The sequence below is a fragment of the Podarcis erhardii genome, assembly GCF_964252035.2.
Source record: "Podarcis erhardii genome assembly, chromosome: 8".
NCBI lineage: Eukaryota > Metazoa > Chordata > Lepidosauria > Squamata > Lacertidae > Podarcis > Podarcis erhardii.
Genome location: NC_138499.1, coordinates 45,071,783 through 45,091,240, shown reverse-complemented (window position 1 = coordinate 45,091,240; position 19,458 = coordinate 45,071,783). Strand labels below are relative to the sequence as shown.

Here is a 19,458-nt window from a genome sequence, read left to right as displayed (position 1 = left end):
CCCCTAAATTGTGGAATTCCCTTCCAACAGAAGTGTGTCTGCCAATTTCACTGTGCAGTTTCCACCATATGTTGAAGACACACCTCTTTATCTGGGATTTTGACATCTCAGATATACAGGTAATCCCCCATTTTAGGAGTGATTGATATGTGTGTGTGTGTGTGTGTGTGTGTGCGCGTGCACACACACACACACACACACACACACACACACACACACACACAGTGCCAAACCCAGAAACGTAATAAAATATGTCATTAAATGGGTGGGGCGGGAACAGGGCAGAGCAGGAAGGAAACAGGATGGAATGGGGTGTTACAATGGCACACAATTTCATGCAAGAACACAATAACTTGGAATGCAAGCCCCATGCAAATAAGGGGTTGCCTATAATTTGTTTTAAACGGTTTTAATATTGAATTTTTAAATTGCTGAAACCTGCCCAGGGACCCAGTATTATAATGATCACAATCATTGTATCTTAACCTTTAAAAACAGGGGCATGAACAGCATACACATACACCCTCAATTTGATTTCTTGGAATAAGGCATGATCTGATGTTGTTGCTGTAACATCTAATTCACCACTCAGATGAGCACTTTCTCATCCAAATACAGAGAGTCCTCAGTTAAGCATCTCCAAGGTCACAAGACTGGAAATGATGCAAATCCTGGATAGAGCAGAGTAGACTTATGATCTGAATTAACAAAGGATTTTTGAGAAAACCAAATGAACCTTGAGTAAGCCTCACCTCCACAGATTAACAAAAGTGACCCTTTTGACAAATAGCAGTTCACATAACATGCACAGAATAGCTGGACTTCACTGAAGCATAAAGAGAAAAGGGGGCACATGCCTTATATGTACAACAATGGTACAATATTTAAACATTCGATAAATTCATGTTCCCCCAAGAGATGCAGGTTGTAACACAGTAGAATTAAGGACCTACAAATCCCACTGATTTCTCTGAGGTATTAACTGAGCTTAGCTGTGCAACAGATCGAAGACCACTGTAGAGTTTGAGAAGGCACAATGAAAAGGCAAATAAATATTTGGAGAGTGGATAACCTTCCTTGTGGACAACTGCAATAGGAAGGATAGTATCGAAAGCAGACTTGAGATGATCCCTGAGATGACATGGAAGAAATTGTGCACTCAAAATACAATAATGCAGGGTCATCTCAGTAAAATGGTAGGTAGCAAGTTTATGGCAGAGAAGAGTGGTCTTCCTAGGATACCTTAATTCAACATTCATCTATCTGGTGCACTCCAGATATTTTGGACTATACTGACTATCACCATAGGGTTGAGACCCATCAGCTACCCTTACCTGGTTTAGCCAGCCAGTCAAAGCTATTTCCCGGGGTGTGGCTGCTGTTACATGCTGACTGCTTCTAGGAGCCACAGGTAGAGCTGAGTGCATGGTGGGGACCAATGGCGGACAAACTACCCTCTCCAGAGGGACTATCCCTCCCCTAGTGTCCAAACAACTCACTTGGCAATCAGAGGTCTGACTTCACTCATTGGAAAATGTAAATTTTACCTTTGTACAGCAGGTCAGTTTCTACACATACCCACACAACCCTATGTATCCTCTCTAGACAATCAAGGGGCATTATCAGAGTCCAAGGGCACATTCCAGCCAGGAAGGCAACACACAATCCCCAGGCCTGAGGTTCACCCATCCCTGCCTTAAAGAGCCTAAAGTTTCTGTCACGAACCCCTTTGGAATATTATTCCAACCCACAACCTGCAACTATTCATTCCTTATCAAAATGACATTTATTCACCATGACACCTAATTGTCAGCATTCATATCTGATCTCTTTATAACATTTTAAATGCATTTCAAGAAGAAAATGCAGGGATGAATCAAAACAGACAATAGTTTATTTACAAGACATAACCATAAAGAATACAGCAGAAGAGAAGAGGAACAAGATAAAACTCTATTGTTGACAGTAGGACATCTTAAGTAGATTATTCCAAATGTTACACATTTTGATTTATAATACTATTATCACATCAGTTCTGATAAGGTTGAATAAACTTGTAATAATTTTTTTTAATGGCCATATGTTTAGTATGTTTACTAGTTTAGCCCTTATCATTGGTCCTACAAGTGATAGATTATCCTTCATGCAGCTCTTAATAGGCTTTTATAAATTGGATTCTGGATATGCACCTGAGATTTCAGAATGAAATATTTTGTGACATCGCATTTTATTTATTACAGCTTTCCACATTCACGATGAAGATTCTTTTGACCCTTCAGTTGCGGAGGGACACGAGTGAGAAGCAGAAGACAATGCTCCCCCTACTTAATCCACATGCTCCCAAAACTAGCAAAGGAAATTGGCATGCTTACTCCAAACAGATAACATTCCAAGTAAAATTGCTGCCTTTTGTACCAAACATTTCAACTGAAACATATGCAAATGATTATGGCAATTAACTTTGTAGGGAATTGCTGTATATGAATGGCAAAAAATAAAAACAAGAACATTACAAAGGTGATGTTCATGCTGCCATTTCTGCCAGGACCACACTAGAAAGTGTGTGTACAACTATACACAATCTATTCTTTCCTCCCCACACAACAAAGTCCTTAGGGTACTTTCAGCATCCAAATTTCAAATTATTTGGAGGATTTTTTATTTTAAGGCAGAAAAGCTAGGAGAAAGGCAGCTGTGAGTATAAAGCATCTCTTTCAGAATAATTTCTATGACTCCATGCTGGCCTGGTATGGTACACAAAGTGGGATAAACTATCAGGTCTTTCTGTTGATGAGGCTATGTGAAGCTGTAGCAGTCTCTAAATGATTTGCTTTGCATCTAGTGCTTGCTATGAACAACATGGCAACAACACTATCTCAAATATAAGACATGTTACATCTGTTTGTAAGACATCTTAATAAGCCACTGAAATAACCTATCACAGTCACTGAGTTAACAAAATGTAAATTATAAACATGCATTGATGAAACATTACCAAAATACAAAGTTAAAGCAAAAGGCTTAGGAGGGAAAGTACAGTCATATATTTATGAAGTGGAGCTTCAGTGTATAACCAAAGAGTAACTGTTACACCAGTGCAAAACATGTTGAGAAATGCAACCAAGGACACTTGTGAAGTTCACATCACTAGTGAAATGAAAATTCTGTATCTACTTCCAGGATTCTAGATTACATTGGCTGAGGAGTCTTTCTGACTTTTAAGGTTGTGAAAGACACCGAGGGTTCACATATCGAGCATTGGCAAGAGAGTTATTGTAAACTTTGAAATTACAGAGATTCCACCTGGAAATGGTGACTAAAAAGGTATTGTTTTGATCTCTCTCTTGAACAAGATAAGGAAAAGCGTTCTACGTCAAAATCACAAGACACTTGATCTTGAACCAGTAATTTGCTCTTGAGTAATGAGCTCTGATGTTGTCCACAGAACTTCCCTAGACATTTTCATTGAGAGTTCCGTGCACATCTCTTTCTGTTTGCTGAGGTGCTGCACCACAGATGAATGGAACAGCTCTAGGTGTACGTTGGGACACACATGGACATCTTGATTGGGGTAATGATTCATTGCCGCATCTATTCAGGTATAAACTTAATTGTACGCTACCTTACGACCACCAAATGGCTTGCAATGCTTACAAAATACACAGTAGTTTATTTTCTAAGAACAAAAGAAGAGTCTGCTGGATCAGGCCAATGACAAATGTGGTCCAGCATCCTGCTCTCACCAGACTGTTTAGATGCCTATGGGAAGCCATCAAGAGGGATCTGAGTGCAGCAGCACTCATCAGGGCATTAGTATCTTAGTATATGGTATAGTATATTAGTATATTAGTATATGGTCTCCCTTTGGCAGACCAGGTGAATTTTACTGCACAATATGATGTCTTTTTACTCAGAAGTTCCACTAAACCCAACAAGGCTTACTCCTTAGGAAGTAACTTGGTTTGCTTAGGATCACAGCCCTAGTTGGATTTCTTTGTTTTGGCTTTGCTATACGCTCAGTTCTTTCCTTTTTTGTGCTTCACACTGGGCAATTTTGTTAGATGGGTGCTGCTGCTTCTATGGAGGAAGAAGTGTATATTTCTTTTATCACGTCGTGTTTCTTGTGCATAATATTATCTATGTACTTCTCCCTACTTAGAAATATTCACCACTAGTATAGTGTTCTTTTTCTACAAGACCAGGTGTTCTCAGGGTGGTTCTGTACATTCGCCTCAATTCACCACCAAAAACCTTAATAGTAATGGATGAGTTCCATACAAAGAACCTCAGCTATAGCAAATTTCAGTTCTGGCTACATTCAGAGAAAGTGTAAACGTTACTCCTTTTTGACCAAAAGCATTTGAAGTTTATAAAAAGCAAACTCACCGTTCAGCAGCACAACATCACACAAAGTTGCAAGCTATTCCATGCTCTGGCTTCTTGATGCATTGAAAATTCACAGTTGCTATTTAACTGTTTCATTGATACTATAACTGCATGGAGATCATGCAACAGTTGCACACATCTCTGTTGACAATGGCTTTCTGGCCTATGTACACTGAGTGCAAGCAGTGGAACAGACATGTCTGCAACTGTCACACATGGAAATCTACATGCAGTTTGCCTGGATGTAGAGCTTTTTATATAGGAAATGCATTGTGTTTGACGCAGCTCTAAAACAAATCTTTTTAGCCACAGAGTATTCAAAGCAAAGCATCAGTCACCAAAGCATTTCCCAGCAGTATTTTAAATAATTATGAAAAGCCTACTTGTTATGCTTTTTTTTTAAAAAAAAATCACATTGTGAGCAAAATAGTTACACAATTTTAACATTTCAGTTATATAAAATTGGCACAGTAACATTTTATTTGTTTGAATAAGTGCACTGAAAACAGAACAGCCTTCAACTTCTTTTTGATACCTGCGTATTTTTATTTGACATGATCCACCCAAAGTTAACCACTGTTAAGTCCCACTGATGTCACTGGGAAAGTTAAGCTGTGTATAAATGTCTCCTGGTAAAAGTATCTGGAAATCACAGGGCTTAACTTTGGCTGGAATGCACACATTATAAGATGGCATATAATACAGACTTATTTTGTTCATTGTATGTCTTCAACAGTTCCGGCAATAGTATGTCATGAGAACATTTTTGTGGAAGGACAACTCAATGTGGGGGACATTTGAAAGATTATGAGTCAAAAGGAGAGGACTTCCTTTTTTGTGGAAGTATAAAATGTATGAATATGTAGTAGATATAAAATGGCAAATGGCAATTCTTGTTTTTTTGTTCTGTTTTGTTTAAATGTCTTCTCCCCAAATGTAGCATGGAAGGATTAAAAATAACAGGAGGACTAGAAGAAAGGGAGGAATGAGGCTTTTGCAAGCATTTGTTGTATCCTGCATGTTGGCTCTGCTTTCACTGAACCTGCCATAGACTTTGTCATTAAAATTCTAATCAGGATTGACAACAGCCAATTAAGTGTCAGAAGAACAATCTGATAGACACTTCTTTCTGTGTCTATAGGCATCTTTTGATAAGTTTCATCTGTCAATCTGATTGACGAAGATTGCTATTTCCTGCTCATAACTGCTTGCATTAAAACCAATGCCTCTTTCAAAATTCACTCAGAAAGCAGAGAGGGAATTACAGGATTCCCTTATGGCTATTGCCAAAAGGACATTTATGAATTTGGAATAATCTATGAGGATCCCTCAACATAGTTAGCTGCTACCATGTCAACAGAATGGGAGTCTGGTCTGATTAAACAGCTAATTCACTGCTGCCATTTTCCTACAATTTTATGAAGTTGCAGGTGGCTAATTTACAACAAATCTGTCTCTTTTATGGGTGGAAGGCTATCTGTGGGCCTGCTAGTAGACTGTTCCCTGCTTTCAGTGCTCCTTGCTAGTCATACAGATGATAGCACCTCATTGGTTGGGTCTCTACCCTTCTTATCATCACCCCTCTCAAGGTCAAGGACGTGGACCATTCCAGGCTTCAGAAGCAAATCATCCGTCTCCACCTGGCTCCTGGTGTCTTCAACTTCTATGTATTTCCCTTTGGACTGCTGGCTCGTTTTAGTAAACGCTTCTTTGAGCCGCTGTTTGAATTCAGCATCAGGACAGTAGACATATTCATAAAGGGCGCCTGCAAGAACTGCTCCTATAATTGGTCCCACCCAATATATCTGTACAAAACAGGGAGAAAGAAACATACATTAAAGCATGTATTGGGAGTCACATTTCAAAGAAATGTCAAGAGTCCAATAAGGAAGTTGGATGTTACCAATGTTAGCATAGTTGGTGCTTCCCTTATTTGGTGCTGCAGGAAATCTTAACAACCTACTCAGTTTAGCAGGGCTTGGATGTGTCAATGGCACATCAGAGGCTTTGCTGGCACAGTATGTGAACACATGTGTTCAGCCAAGCCACATGAACAGATGTTTTATAAATACCTGGAATGCTGTGTCTTTTATAGGCATAGAAGCACATACAGACACAGAATGATAAACTCACACCCAAGAACCTTAATTAGGCTGACTGAAGAATAGCTAGTATTCTCTTGAATTCTGATTGGATGATGCTTTGTCATTTGTATCAGCAATGCCTTTGTTCATGAATCAATCAGCATAAAATAGCTTTGGATGAAACTAAATCAATACAACACACTGTTGCACACCACCCCAACCACTGAGTGGTGTGAGATTCCAGCAGTTCTAGGCACTTACCCAGGGTTTGGTTTCCTTGGAATGAGGGACAGCGGAGACTGTGGTGTCTTTAGGATATACAGTTTATTTACACATATATACAACCTTAGCCTATGATGGAGGGGTTCACAGCATTAACACCCGACTGGGTCTTTCTTCTCCCAATAATCACAGCCTTGGATTACAGCAGAAATCTGGCATGACTCTGTCTCTCAGGCTTCCCAGCCAACTTCCTCCTGCTTCAAGCTTCAAGCTCACATGCCTCAGGCCTTTGTCTTTCTAACTAACTAACAGTTAAGGCAGTGAGGCCCATCCTCTACTCTCTGCCATGGAGCCACTTCCTTTGTTATCTTAACAACTCATACTTAGTGGATGATTACCAAGAAACTTGTCTGGCTATTCAAGAAAGTGGATCCTTGTTGGAAGTGACTCAGGCATACAGCCTACCCACCCCCCAAACTCACAACAATACAAACACCTGAAGTCAAACAACTGGTACTTAGATTCAGGTAGGTAGCCGTGTTGGTCTGACGCAGTTGAAATAAATTAAAATATTGTCCAGTAGCACCTTAGAGACCAACTAAGTTTGTTCTGGGTATAAGCATGCACAATGAAAGCTTATACCCAGAATAAACTTAGTTGGTCTCTAAGGTGCTACTGGATAATTTTTAATTTATTTCAACTGTCACTTATGTTGCCAGCATATCGCAGCTGTTTTCTAACACTAAGAAAGGAAATCTGGAGAGCAATTCAAAGCAAGCCTAGAAACATACACTCATGAAGACACAGCTAAGGTTCTACGATGGCATTCCAGCAGAACCTTCTGAAGTCTATCTAATTAGATCAGTTAGTTATAGGAGACAACTGACATTTGTAGGAGCATCCTGTTTAAGTACAAGTTCTTATAGATTGCATTGATTCTGTTTCAATACAGAATCAAACTTAATATAGGTAATGTCTCACTTTGACTCATCTTGGAACATGTGAGTTGTTGTTTTTTTACAATCAAGTAGTATATAATTTTTTTGAAATAAATAAAATACATGATGGTAATAATACTGCTATTGATGGTGGAGGAAGCCATAGATGAGCCTTGTCCTCCACAAATTTGTCTAATCCTAAACCAGCAGGTTGGTGGCCATTGATAAATCATGCATGAGTGAATGAATGAGAAGTATTCAGGTATATTCACTTACCCAGTGGTTTTCCCATTTCCCCATGATAACTGCAGGTCCAAATGACCTAGCAGGGTTCATACTGGCGCCTGTGTAGTTAATCTGCAAGATATTTAAAAGGAAGACTGTTAATCATTATTATACAACCATCAGACATCCACATGTTTTAATGATCTTGTGATGGAACCAGCTTATGACTGGCATTGCTCTAGATCTATTGCCCAAGTCACTAATGCCACTTTCTCTGCATTCTTTTTTTTTATATAATAATTTTTATTAGTTTTCCAATTTTAAGACAAGACAACAACAACATACAAACATCAACAAATACAAACAAACACACAAATATAATTTCTTAACCTCATTTTCATAAACCTCCTTTCTCGGACTTCCCCGTACCTCACCCTTTTTGCATCCTTATTTTACAGTTTTTCAGCAACCCTTTTTGCCAATTAAATTTAAATTTATTATCTTTCTCAATTTCACCTTAAATCATCAAACAATTTCAGCTGTAATTCTACATCTTCCTTCCCCTTGACATTTTAGCACTCCTCAATTTTGTAACAGTTCTTAAGATATACTTTAAACTTCTTCCAATCTTCCTCCACCGTCTCTTTCTCTTGGTCACGGATTCTGCCAGTCATTTCTGCCAATCCCATAAAGTCGATCACTTTCGTCTGCCATTCTTCCAGTGTGGGTAGTTCTTGTGTCTTCCAATACTTTGCTAGAAGAATCCTTGCTGCTGTGGTGGCGTACATAAAAAAAACCTTATCCCTCCTTGACACCAATTGGCCGATCATGCCCAAGAGAAATGCTTCTGGTTTCTTGTGAAAAGTACATTTAAGTACCTTCTTAATTTCATTATAAATCATTTCCCAAAAGGCCTTAATCTTTGGGCAGGTCCACCAAAGGTGAAAGAAGGTACCTTCAGTCTCATTACATTTCCAACATTTATTATTGGGCAGATGATAGATCTTCGCAAGCTTGACTGGGGTCATGTACCACCTATAAATCATTTTCATAATATTTTCTCTTAGGGCATTACATGCCGTAAATTTAATACCGGTGGTCCATAACTGTTCCCAGTCAGCAAACATAATGTCATGGCCTAGGTCTTGTGCCCATTTAATCATAGCAGACTTGACTGTCTCATCTATTGTATTCCACCTCAGCAACAGATTATACATTCTTGATAAGTTCTTAGTATTGGGTTCTAACTTTCTCTGCATTCTTTCCCCCACCTGGTTGGCAGCTAATGGGGATAGGAAACATTTCTCAGTGGGCCAGTTCTAGCCCATGGACCTCCAGTTGCTGAAGTCTATCCTCAAGATTCATGCCAGTCCAGAAGCGATGAGCCAGAGATAGCAACGGAAACCAGGATACAGGACTGCTAGGAAATTCTTTCCAGGACTGTGAGCATCCCTCTGGACTACTCATACTTCATAGAATATGAATACTCTTTCCAACTTGCTTCTTCATCTCTATGTGCTTTTCAAAGCTAAGATTAATTCTGCCGGATCTGACTTTTACCCAGATCTCTTGGAAAAGAGAAGCATGTGTGTGCATCTTTGCCCTCTTTCTCTCAGCATAGTGGGGGAGGGTAATCTGGGGTTGGTAGAAGTGACTGGAGGAGTACACATGGCACTCACTCAAAAAGCAAAATGTGCCGGTGGGCCTAGATTGATAGAACACTTTTCAAAATGTAGAGCAAATGTGTACAGTGTGGATGTCACACAATTATGCCTACCAAACACCTATATGTACACACTGTTATTTGATTCTTTACTATTTAATAAATCCACCACTATTATAATGTTACAAACATGTCACAGAATGCATCCACAATAAAGCACCAATCTGAAAGGGTCCCAACAAGATGTCTAGGTACGCTGACTTTATATGTCTCCTTCAGGAATATTTCTACCACACCTTATCAGTGTCTCCTGTGAGACAAGCGAGGATTATTCCTATTTCACATATACAATAATATCATTTCAAAGCAGGGAGTCAATATTTTGGAGCAAGTTAGTCAAAAGGTACTTGGGGATATACAGGCATCACATCAAATTTACTTGAGCCAACAGTGGGTTTTGGAGTAAGATTCATAAAGCATTGAAATGACATGCACTTTACTGTTAGCTACCTAGCACAGCTCATGGAAGAGGCCGGCAACTTACAGCAAACAGGTGTCCGATCGCAACGGAAAGTCCAATTGCCAGTGCCACTGAACCCGTGACATCACTTCGCTTAGAATCACAGCTGGCAAAAATAGTAAGGACCAGCTGGAATGTAATTATCAGCTCCACCACTAGCCCGTGGCCAGCAGAAAGGTCATCATGTACCTAGAAATAAAGGAAACACACTGGAGTTTCAGGAAGCACAGAAAAAGTGTAAACGACTTTTCTTACATCAGGAAAATATAATTTCCTCTCTACTAATTAAAGCCGTTTCAAATTGGATGTGTCTGTAGTGAAGTTAAGAAAAGGGAAAGGAGGGAGAAGATTGTTTTGACTAATTTTACTGTTGTATTTTTATATTGCTGTAAGCTGCCCTGGTGAACATAAGGTAAGAAATCGAATAAATAATGTTGTTGTTGATGGTAATAATGGATTAATTTAAAGTCATTGAAATAACAGGCTTGTGCCACTGACTATGATAGCGCTGGGAGGCAGTGCTTATTGATGGTTCTGGTCCTTCCTTAAAGGGTAGACCATGTGGTGGTGCTGGACAGGGCTCTGGACCAAATTGGTCTAATCCTGAGACTAATTGGGCTGATTTGGGGGGATTTGGGCCTAGGTCGAATTGGGAAAGGGCTTGCAAAGCAGCACCCCACATAGTCCTCCACAATCCTCGGTCCTGAGCAGAGGATTCAGTCCCACAGGGTGGCAGAGTTCCCTTACAAGCTTCTTCCTGTCAGGGAAGGTTCTTGTGAAGGAGTGCCCATCACCACCAGGCCCTGTTGCCACAGTGACTGCCCAGGTCTACTACCACTGCTGCAGAGATCAGCAGTGATGGGAGAAGCAAGAAGGGCGCCATTGTAGCAGAGGAAGGTCTGGGAGGTTGCTATAGCAATGGGGCCTTGAGAATAGGCTGCAAGGCCTGGCAGGGAGGTATGCCAGTGGGGACTTTAACTCTCTTGTTCTCAGTGTGTGTGAGGGGAAGGCAACACAGTGCCTCTTCCTCTGTACTCCTGGCTGTAAGTTTAATAAGAGTTTTTTGGGTTTTTTAAAACAACTTCATTAAACAGAGTCCCATCCCTGAATTGATTCAGGACTGGATACAGGACATGCTGGGTGATCTCTGGGTTGACCAAGGTTGTGCTCTGGCATGGGTGACACTATTTTAGCTCCCTGTGAGTGTTTTTTTTTTTTTTTGCAGCTCTGACAGCAACATTGTGTAGCTGTGGTACTAATGTGGTGTCCATTTTTCAAATGTCAAAGTGACATAGTTTTTCACGTTCTGACACAAGCAATTCTGTGCTGCTGCAGCAAGCCACAGAATTGGGTGTTTAGTCACCGTCATATATGGCAGAAACATACAAGATTTGGATTGAACATGGTCCAAACACGGTTCCATGGGTGATTCTGAGTCAACTCCCTGGGACAGTTTATTGCTGTACATTGTTTCTAAATTTAGTGTTGTATATTGTTTTAATTGTCTGTTTTAACCATATTTGCACAGCAGTTTTTAACATTGTGAGTGTCCTATATTTAAGAGGCTTCTACTCTGCAGCCTCTTATAGTTGTTTTATCTGCGAGTTTTTTAGTTCTTATGCTCTTACAGTTGTTTTAACTGCGTGTCTTTGTTGGTTTTTAGCTCTTATCTGTTTTAATTATTAGTTTTTTATCCACCCATTATCTGTGTTTAATCTTGTATTTTATTTGGATGTTTTATGCCTGTTTCCTTGCTCTCATTTGCCCTAACAATTATTGGTCAAAAATCCCAACTGCTATTTTATCTATATGCTTTTCTTAATCCTGGTCTATGACCGTAATAAAGTTCATTCATACAAGATTTGGCCTAGCACAAGATGCAGTCTGCTATATGCATATAGCTGGTTTTTCCATTAGATGTTCACATGATATACTTAAGAAATGAAAGGCTTCTTTTTTCCTTAGGAGGACTGTAGTTTAGTGTTCTATTATAAATCCATTAATTAGCTCTAACTCAATTAATTTCAGTTTCAATTAAAAGTAGGCAGCATGCAGCCCAAGTGCATTTTAATTTCCTTCAGTGAGGCTAACTGATGGGATTCTTTATTAGTGGAGAATGAAACTAGAATTTAAGGCACAGTCTATTATAAAGAAGTGTGTCATCTTAAATATATGGCGTTATCAGTCACTATAATAATGACATAGATTTCAACACTCCCATGTTTTCATCTTAAAATTGCATTTCACATCTGGCTGCTATGTACCTGGTATTAAATCATTTCTAAAAGTTTAAAAAAGAAAATATCTATTAGAGAACAATTGCTGGGTGTAAAGAAAAGGCTGTCAGTAGGATAAATCGAAGGCATTTACCTAAAATTCCGCTGTTATTTTGAGTTAAAGAATAAATACCACCTACTCTTCACTAAAAGCTTACACAAGCTGCCTCCCCACCAGCCCTGCTCTCATGAAATAGATTTTTAGCATTCACTTAATTATGGAGAGCTACATGGAATCTGTTCTTATGAATGGATTCATGAAGCCCTTGGCAGCCTGCCTATCAAGATTTTTGAAAAACAGTTTGCCAAGCATATGCTAAACTCTTTCATGGAAATGGGTTCCATTTCAGTCTCCACCACAGGATGACTATCAAGAGATCACCCTTTTTATTAAAAGATAGCAGTGTGAATCACACGAGAAGCCATTCCAAATGTGAAGGCACACTCTCAAAACATCTTCTTGCAGATTGTTTAACCTTGGCCACATATTTCTCCTTTGTTCATATAAATAAGGACATTAAAGCACATTTACATGGTATTAGTCTTTCAGTTTATATCCATGCTGGTCTTCTGACAAATCTATACTCAAGTGTGAATGTTTCCATGCATAAGGTTAATATAAAGAGCCTGGCGGAAGCAAGATAAAGCAGAAGTGATACATTTTAATGCGAATGAGCATTTGTGCCAGTGTAAATATAATTCAATTTGAAACTATATTGGCAAGAATGGTGGTTTGCTTTGCAAACTGGCTGAAGCAATAGCTGTTTGAAGCTTCATCAGCCAAAAAATAAAATAAAATTCAGTTGTAGTCTTTGATTAAAGTTTAATTAATGCATCGTGTTCCCTCAGTCACAATAACGGATATGTTAGACTCCACATTGCATCATTCTAATGCTCGATAGATAACTGTTCCACCATACCTAGTACTTGACCACAGCTAATACATATTATCTACCCACCTATAATCTGTAGGGAAATCAACAGTGAGCAAAAATATGCATCTTCCTGAATTTAAATTGGAAACGTGCTGTGGGGATCAGGTTCCATTTTATTATGTTTCATAAGAATAGGGAACTCCCAAGTCCTCTGCCCTACCTTGGTAATTCCCAAGCCGCCCACCACACGCTGGGGGGTGACAAGGTAGAGAATTCCCGCCCCTGCGATGGCACCCAGGCATTGGGCTGCAATATAGAAGACTGACTTGGCAAGGCTGATCTTCCGAGTGCAGACCATTGCAACAGTCACAGCAGGGTTAATATGGCCACCACTGATGTGTCCAATGCATTGCACCATTGTTGCAATGCTGAGTCCAAAGCAGAGAGAAATGAGGACCATGTCGACAGGCAGAGGGTTTTCGGCTCCACCCCAGTTGATTGTAGAGCCAAGGCTGAGGAGGACAAAAATGAGCATGGCCAAAAATTCTGCAGAAACAGCTTTCCAGAAAGGCTGAGTCCAGATGCCTTTAAATGCCACCATGATGGCTTCGCACTTACACAGACGTCTGCACTTACTGAAAAAGGAAAACAAAAACAAAGCAACATCAGGAGCTGACCCAGTAACTTCAAGGTTGGCTCTAAATACTCATAATCATCTGCAGAAGGTCACAGACTAGGTGGGGCTAACATTTATTCATAACTAGCTAAGAGTGGCGTGAAGGAAGGGTGCCCACTTCCCACTTCCATTTACCACATGCCTCCCCTATTTCTCACTGTTATTTCCTACATTTACATACTGTACATGGCTGAGGCTATGACCATGGGAGGATATCTGGGATTTCTCAGATCTGATCCTGCTCTCTGCTATGCCAGAATTATCAAGCACTGAGTAAGAGGTGATGAATGAATCCTACTTGCTACCCACAAACTGCATTTAGGAGTAGTGTGTGCACCATGTCCCAGAACTTTCTCAAAGGTGGTGAGGTCCAGGTTCCAGTAAACACCTGAAACTTCTCCAACAGCACAGCATTGTCAAACTGCATGGAGCGCCCAACCAAATTAGAAGTGGCATGAGAAATTTGTTGTTTTCTATGCCTTCAAGTGAAGGGGGTTTAGTAAAGGTGACCCACCCCCAATCCTGGAATCAGCTCAGACTGCTTTCTCCATCCTTTTTTGAGTGGGGGGGGGCAAGGAGAGAGTATAGGAAATACATCTTCCCCCACAATCCTGGACTCTTTAGAAGGGGGATATACACCCCCATTTATATGATTTGGCCATCGTCCCATACAATCTTCCCAACAGGAGATTGTATGGTAACCAGTCATTTATCTGAACTATGCCCTCACATCACTATGGGAGAAGATGCACAATCTCCACTTTTGATGGATACCTTTGGAAGAATGAGTCATTTTCATTTCCCCTTCCCTGCTCTCTTCCCTGTAACATCCAAAGACACCTTAAAATTGTTATTTGAGTCTGTGTGCAGCACAGCTGCAGTACTTTCTTGATTGCACCATGCATCGGATATATTAGTTGGTCAAATAGGCAAGTTAAATACATGAACCCAGGGCCTCTGGCTTCACAATCTCTGTACAATCTCAAGGAGCCAACCAAGGTTGTTACTGCCAAAGGGTTGAACAGTTTGGAAGCAATATCCCCCACTGTATAGTGTAAATTCATAAGGCCAGGACTTTGCTTGAGAATGCCCTGACCCTGAGCTGTAAAACAGAAGTGGAACCAGCTACATCATGAAGGCCAGCAATGTAAGCCGTACAAGTCTTGAACCAAACCAGAGCCAAGTCAGGAAGAGCTCCCTAAACTGGAACCCCCAGAGATAGCAAGACAGCACCCCTAGAGACAGATTCCCTTTATAGCAGGGACTTCACACTTCCCAGTCCTTGCTCCACAATCCAGGCAATGCAGAAGACATGAGATGACTGATAGGCAACAGGGTTCTAGGCCAGAGAACTACCACTCTAAGGCACTCTACTCTTCAAGAATGGTGCAGAGCATGGAAAGGATAGGGTGTCCAAAGGCTGATACAGGTTTCATTTGAGCTCCAGACCTTGGTAAAATGAGTTGTCTGATTAGAGCTATCCAAGGTCCTGAAACTCCAGCTTGATGCTACGTAGTTAATTAAGCCACCTACAGATGTCTATTGTGCCCTATGTACTTCCCACTTGCAGTTAGGGTATGATGGTGCAGCAACTAGGATTACTGCTGTACAGGCTCTTCTGCTTCCTCAGCCTAAACCTCCATGCCTCTGCTCTTCCTGGCTTCTCTCACTGCCTGCCTTCATCCTCCCCTGCCTGACCTACTAGACTCAACCCTGCCAATGATCTGCTGCCAAAGTAAGAAAATCATGTCACATACTTGAGTTTCTCTTTCCAGCTGTTGGCATGGTTCTATGAGAAACTAACATTGTCAAAATAGAAGCTATCCACCACTGTATTTTACATTATGCTTTCACAAAATAAAGTTTATTTATTCCAGCGATTGATATACCATCTTTTTCTGAATTATACATTTTATACACTTTGTTGGAATTCCACTAACTCAGCTTTGATTTTATAAAAGCAACTTTTTGCTGATTTGGAACAAAATAACAAAACTTCCTAAAAGGCCTCAGTTCCAACTAAAAGAATATAGTGGGATGCATGATGTAAAAACCAGTTGGAAGCACCTTATAAGGTTGATCACTTTCACTTTTGCAGAATTCCTCATATCATTTAAGAGCTTCTTGAAAGGCAGAAATCAAGCAGGTGAAACTTTTCCTGGTACAAAGATGAAGTGATGGGGAAAGCTTCACCTCATGAATTTCTGTGTGCTGTACAACTTTTAAATGAGCCCTTTGCCTTTTAAACAGTTGGCAATCCTAATACTGCCGTCATATAACCAATGAACTCTACAGATACTTTTGCGAAACTTGTATAGGATTCTATCTTGCTGGGACATTTACTCATGAGCATTACTGTTCATCCCCAGGTAGGGAATTTATTGAATAAAAACACAACCTATATTTAAGCAAGATGATACCCTTCTTTATTAACTTTACTGCAGTAAAGGACAGTCCCATAAGTGAAAGGTACTGTAATGACCACAGGTTTTACACAGCTTTTATACCTTCTTATAAACAGCATACATCATATTTGTTATATAATTACTGCTACACTATCCATCACATGCCAGCTATGACATGACAACTTCAGATACCTGCCAAATTAACTGTACAAGTTGGCCAGTACAATAAACTAACTTTTGATCTGGACAGTAAACGGAAGCAGGTCCCACAAAAAAGTTAAGCTTTCAACTAATTAAATCAACAAATTCTCCATCATCTCCAGAGTTTTACAACTGAGCAGGGATCTGAACCTGAGTTTCTAACACCTGAACCCAACAGTGGCACTAGGAGTCATGGAACCATAGAAGGGTTGGAAGGAAACTAAGGGTCATCTAGTTCAACTGGTGCAATGCAGAAATCACAGCCACCCAACCTCTGTTCAAAACCTCCAATGAATGAGAGTCCACTACCTTCGGAGGAAGTCAGTTCCACAGTCCAATAGCTCTTTCCACCAGAAAGTTTTTCCTAAAGTTTAGCCAGAAGGAAGAGGGCTAAGAAAGGCCTTCCCTTTCCCTACCTTAATGGCCCTCTGTTCCAAGCCATTCCCATTGTGGAGGCCAGATCCAATCCAAGTTGCCAGTTGCAATCTTACAGACATGACACCCTCTGCAGGTTCATGCTTCCTCGAAGAGGAGAATTCTAACTATGAAGACACAGAGAGAGACATTCCTGGCAGCAACTGTGCCTGGTTGCAAGTTCTGAGAGCACAGCAGTCTGGAGTGCGTGTGTGCCTGCCTGCATCTCCCCCCCCCCCCCAGCGCCACTTAGCAACCCAGTAGGAGGGGGAGGGACGAAAGAGAACAAGCCAAATATTATCTTTGCAAGCACGAGAATGGAATCCTTCCCCCCTCCCTTACTTGTGCCAAACGTTCAGGGTTTCGAAACCTCAGCAAATGCCGAGGGTCAAGCCCGTGCTGGCGTCCAAAAGGGTTTGAAATTGGAGGTGGGAGAAGAATTTGGAAGACGCAACTTTTTACCTTCGGGTCCCGCGCCTGGAGTCCTCTGGAACGCAAACCTGAGAGTTGCAGTCGCGGGTCCCTTGGCCGCCCTCTCTGCCCTGACCCAGCCGGCACCTCGCGGAGTAAGCACAAACTGCTGGCAACGGTATATTTTTAGGATTCTTTCCAAATAGGTGAAAAAGACGGGGACTGCCCTTGACCTTTCCGTGGACGCCGATCGCCTAGGTTTAACGTTTCAGGCTTAGACAGTTATGGGTCCAAGCGCGCGAGCGTACGCGCACGCAGCAAACCTTGTATATATTGCAAACAGGGGAGACTTGCAAGTGGGGCTTTCTCACGAAACTTCGCCGGCTTGTTTGGCGGAGAGGGAATATACATGCTGCCAAAACAAAGATAAAAGCACCAAACAAACTAACAAACGAAACACCGTCGCAGATATTGATCAACCCAGAGCTCATCCCAAAGGAGCCTACAAAGAAGGTGGGAGAAGCGACCCAGAATCCAAACTCACAACGGCGAGCGAAGGGTGCCGATCCGGGCGCAGGAGGCCACCGGTGGGAGACATGTGGGATTGCAGGGGAGGAGGAGAGAAACGACGGAGCGAGCTCCGCCGAGGCTGCCGAAGGGGCCGGCGCGGCAGAGGACTCTCGCGACGGCCTCTGCTTCGCCCCGCCTCCCAGGCACTGGCCTCCGAGTGGCAAGGGGGCGAGCGGGCAGCCTGCTGGACGTCCTCCTCGCGAAGCAGCAGCTGCTACAGCAGCAGCCGCAACTCTCCCAGCCCCTTCACGCTTTCTGCCAGTCGCGGAGCCCTGGCCAAAGACTCTTTGCGTTGTTGTTGTTGTTGCTGTTGCAGATCGCATCCCTTCCTCGTAATCCGTTTGCCCACCCCACCCGCCGAAAAGTTCCAGGAAAATCTCAAACTCGCCTCTCTCTTGTCTTTTGGCAAACGGAAAGCCCCAAACCTGCCTCGCTCTTTTGGCGCGCCGGAACAAAGCGGGGCTTGTTTCCCTTCTCCCTCTTAGTAGCTCTCCCCAAACCACCTTTTGTGCGTGTGTAGCTGCTGTCTTCATGCATCTCAACTGCAGCCCACGTCCAACCGTGGTCTAACTCCAAGGCATTGCTATTAAAAGTTGGGCGGTTTTTGTTTTTGTTTTTGTTTTTGTTTTTGTTTTTGTTTTATTTTTTTATTTTTTTTTGCGAATTGGACTCCAAGGTCTGGAGCGGTGCACAGTAGCCAAACTTTTTGCGTTTCTCTCTCTGCCTCTCTCTCTCTGCCACCTTTGGCCCCGCGCCCCCTTCTTTCGCCTTCCCCACCTGCGCCACCCCCCCTTAACCCCACACTCGCCTCCCCTGCCATTTGGCGTGAAGCAGCCCTTGGGGCGCCCTCCACCCCACCCCACCGCGCCTTGCTGCAGCGCCCTGACGACTCACCCCCAGCGGCCTCCGGATGCGCTCCTGTCGCTCATTCCTTCCCGGGTTTGTGCGCCTGGCAGAGACGCGCCGGAGTTGCTGGAGAGCGAGCGACGAGGGAGGCGGAGGGAAGCCGCCCGGCGCGCTCTGGGGAGTCGGATTACTGTGCGCCTGGCCTGGTGGGGTTTGGGGGAGCCGAGGGCGGCTGGCCGAGCAGATGGCAGGTTGTCGCGAAGTTATATTTGAACGGCAGATAACTTTCCCTTACCTGATCGGCTCGAGGCACGCGGCGACCGCCTCGCCAAGCACAGCAAAACGCAGCAGTAACAGAATCGGATACACACGGTCGTGAAGGAAATCAAGTTTTGACCATCATCACAGCAAATGTAGATCAGGCCCTCCTCGACGTCGTTTGTTTGTTTACAGGACTCTCTACACCGCCTTTCAGGGCTAAATGCCCCCTCCAGGCGGCTCATCAATACAACCTTGAAACCAGGCATCAAAGCTGGTGGAGGTGACTTCGCTGCAGATAGCGCTGGGGAAATTGAAGGAGGGCAGCCTTTAATCCAGAACATCTTTCTCACTCTCGATTCACCCACCATCAGCAGAGGTGCCCCTAAAGGAATGTGGGCATCAACAAAAAAGGGTGGCCTATCCTTGGTGTAGATTGGGGATCCTTAACAGCACCCTTAGACACACACCCCTTGCTGCCCACCCAG

At 42.3% G+C, this 19,458-nt stretch overlaps 1 protein-coding gene across 2 annotated transcripts; it reads right to left on the bottom strand.

Annotated features, from left to right (window-relative positions):
- Positions 1-1,872: 1,872 nt before the first annotated feature.
- Positions 1,873-18,883, bottom strand: AQP4 (aquaporin 4). Of its 2 annotated transcripts, none has more exons than XM_081873716.1 (5): positions 18,761-18,883; positions 13,410-13,824; positions 10,063-10,227; positions 7,907-7,987; positions 1,873-6,191 (listed from the first exon to the last, which is right to left on the bottom strand). In XM_081873716.1, the coding sequence occupies exons 1-5, from the start codon at positions 18,793-18,795 to the stop codon at positions 5,913-5,915; spliced, it is 975 nt and encodes a 324-aa protein (XP_081729842.1). In that variant the 5' UTR covers positions 18,796-18,883; the 3' UTR covers positions 1,873-5,912. The 2 variants fall into 2 exon arrangements, with proteins under 2 accessions (XP_081729842.1, XP_081729841.1); XM_081873715.1 differs by lacking the exon at positions 18,761-18,883 and adding an exon at positions 18,255-18,419.
- Between the last annotated feature and the right edge of the window lie 575 nt (positions 18,884-19,458).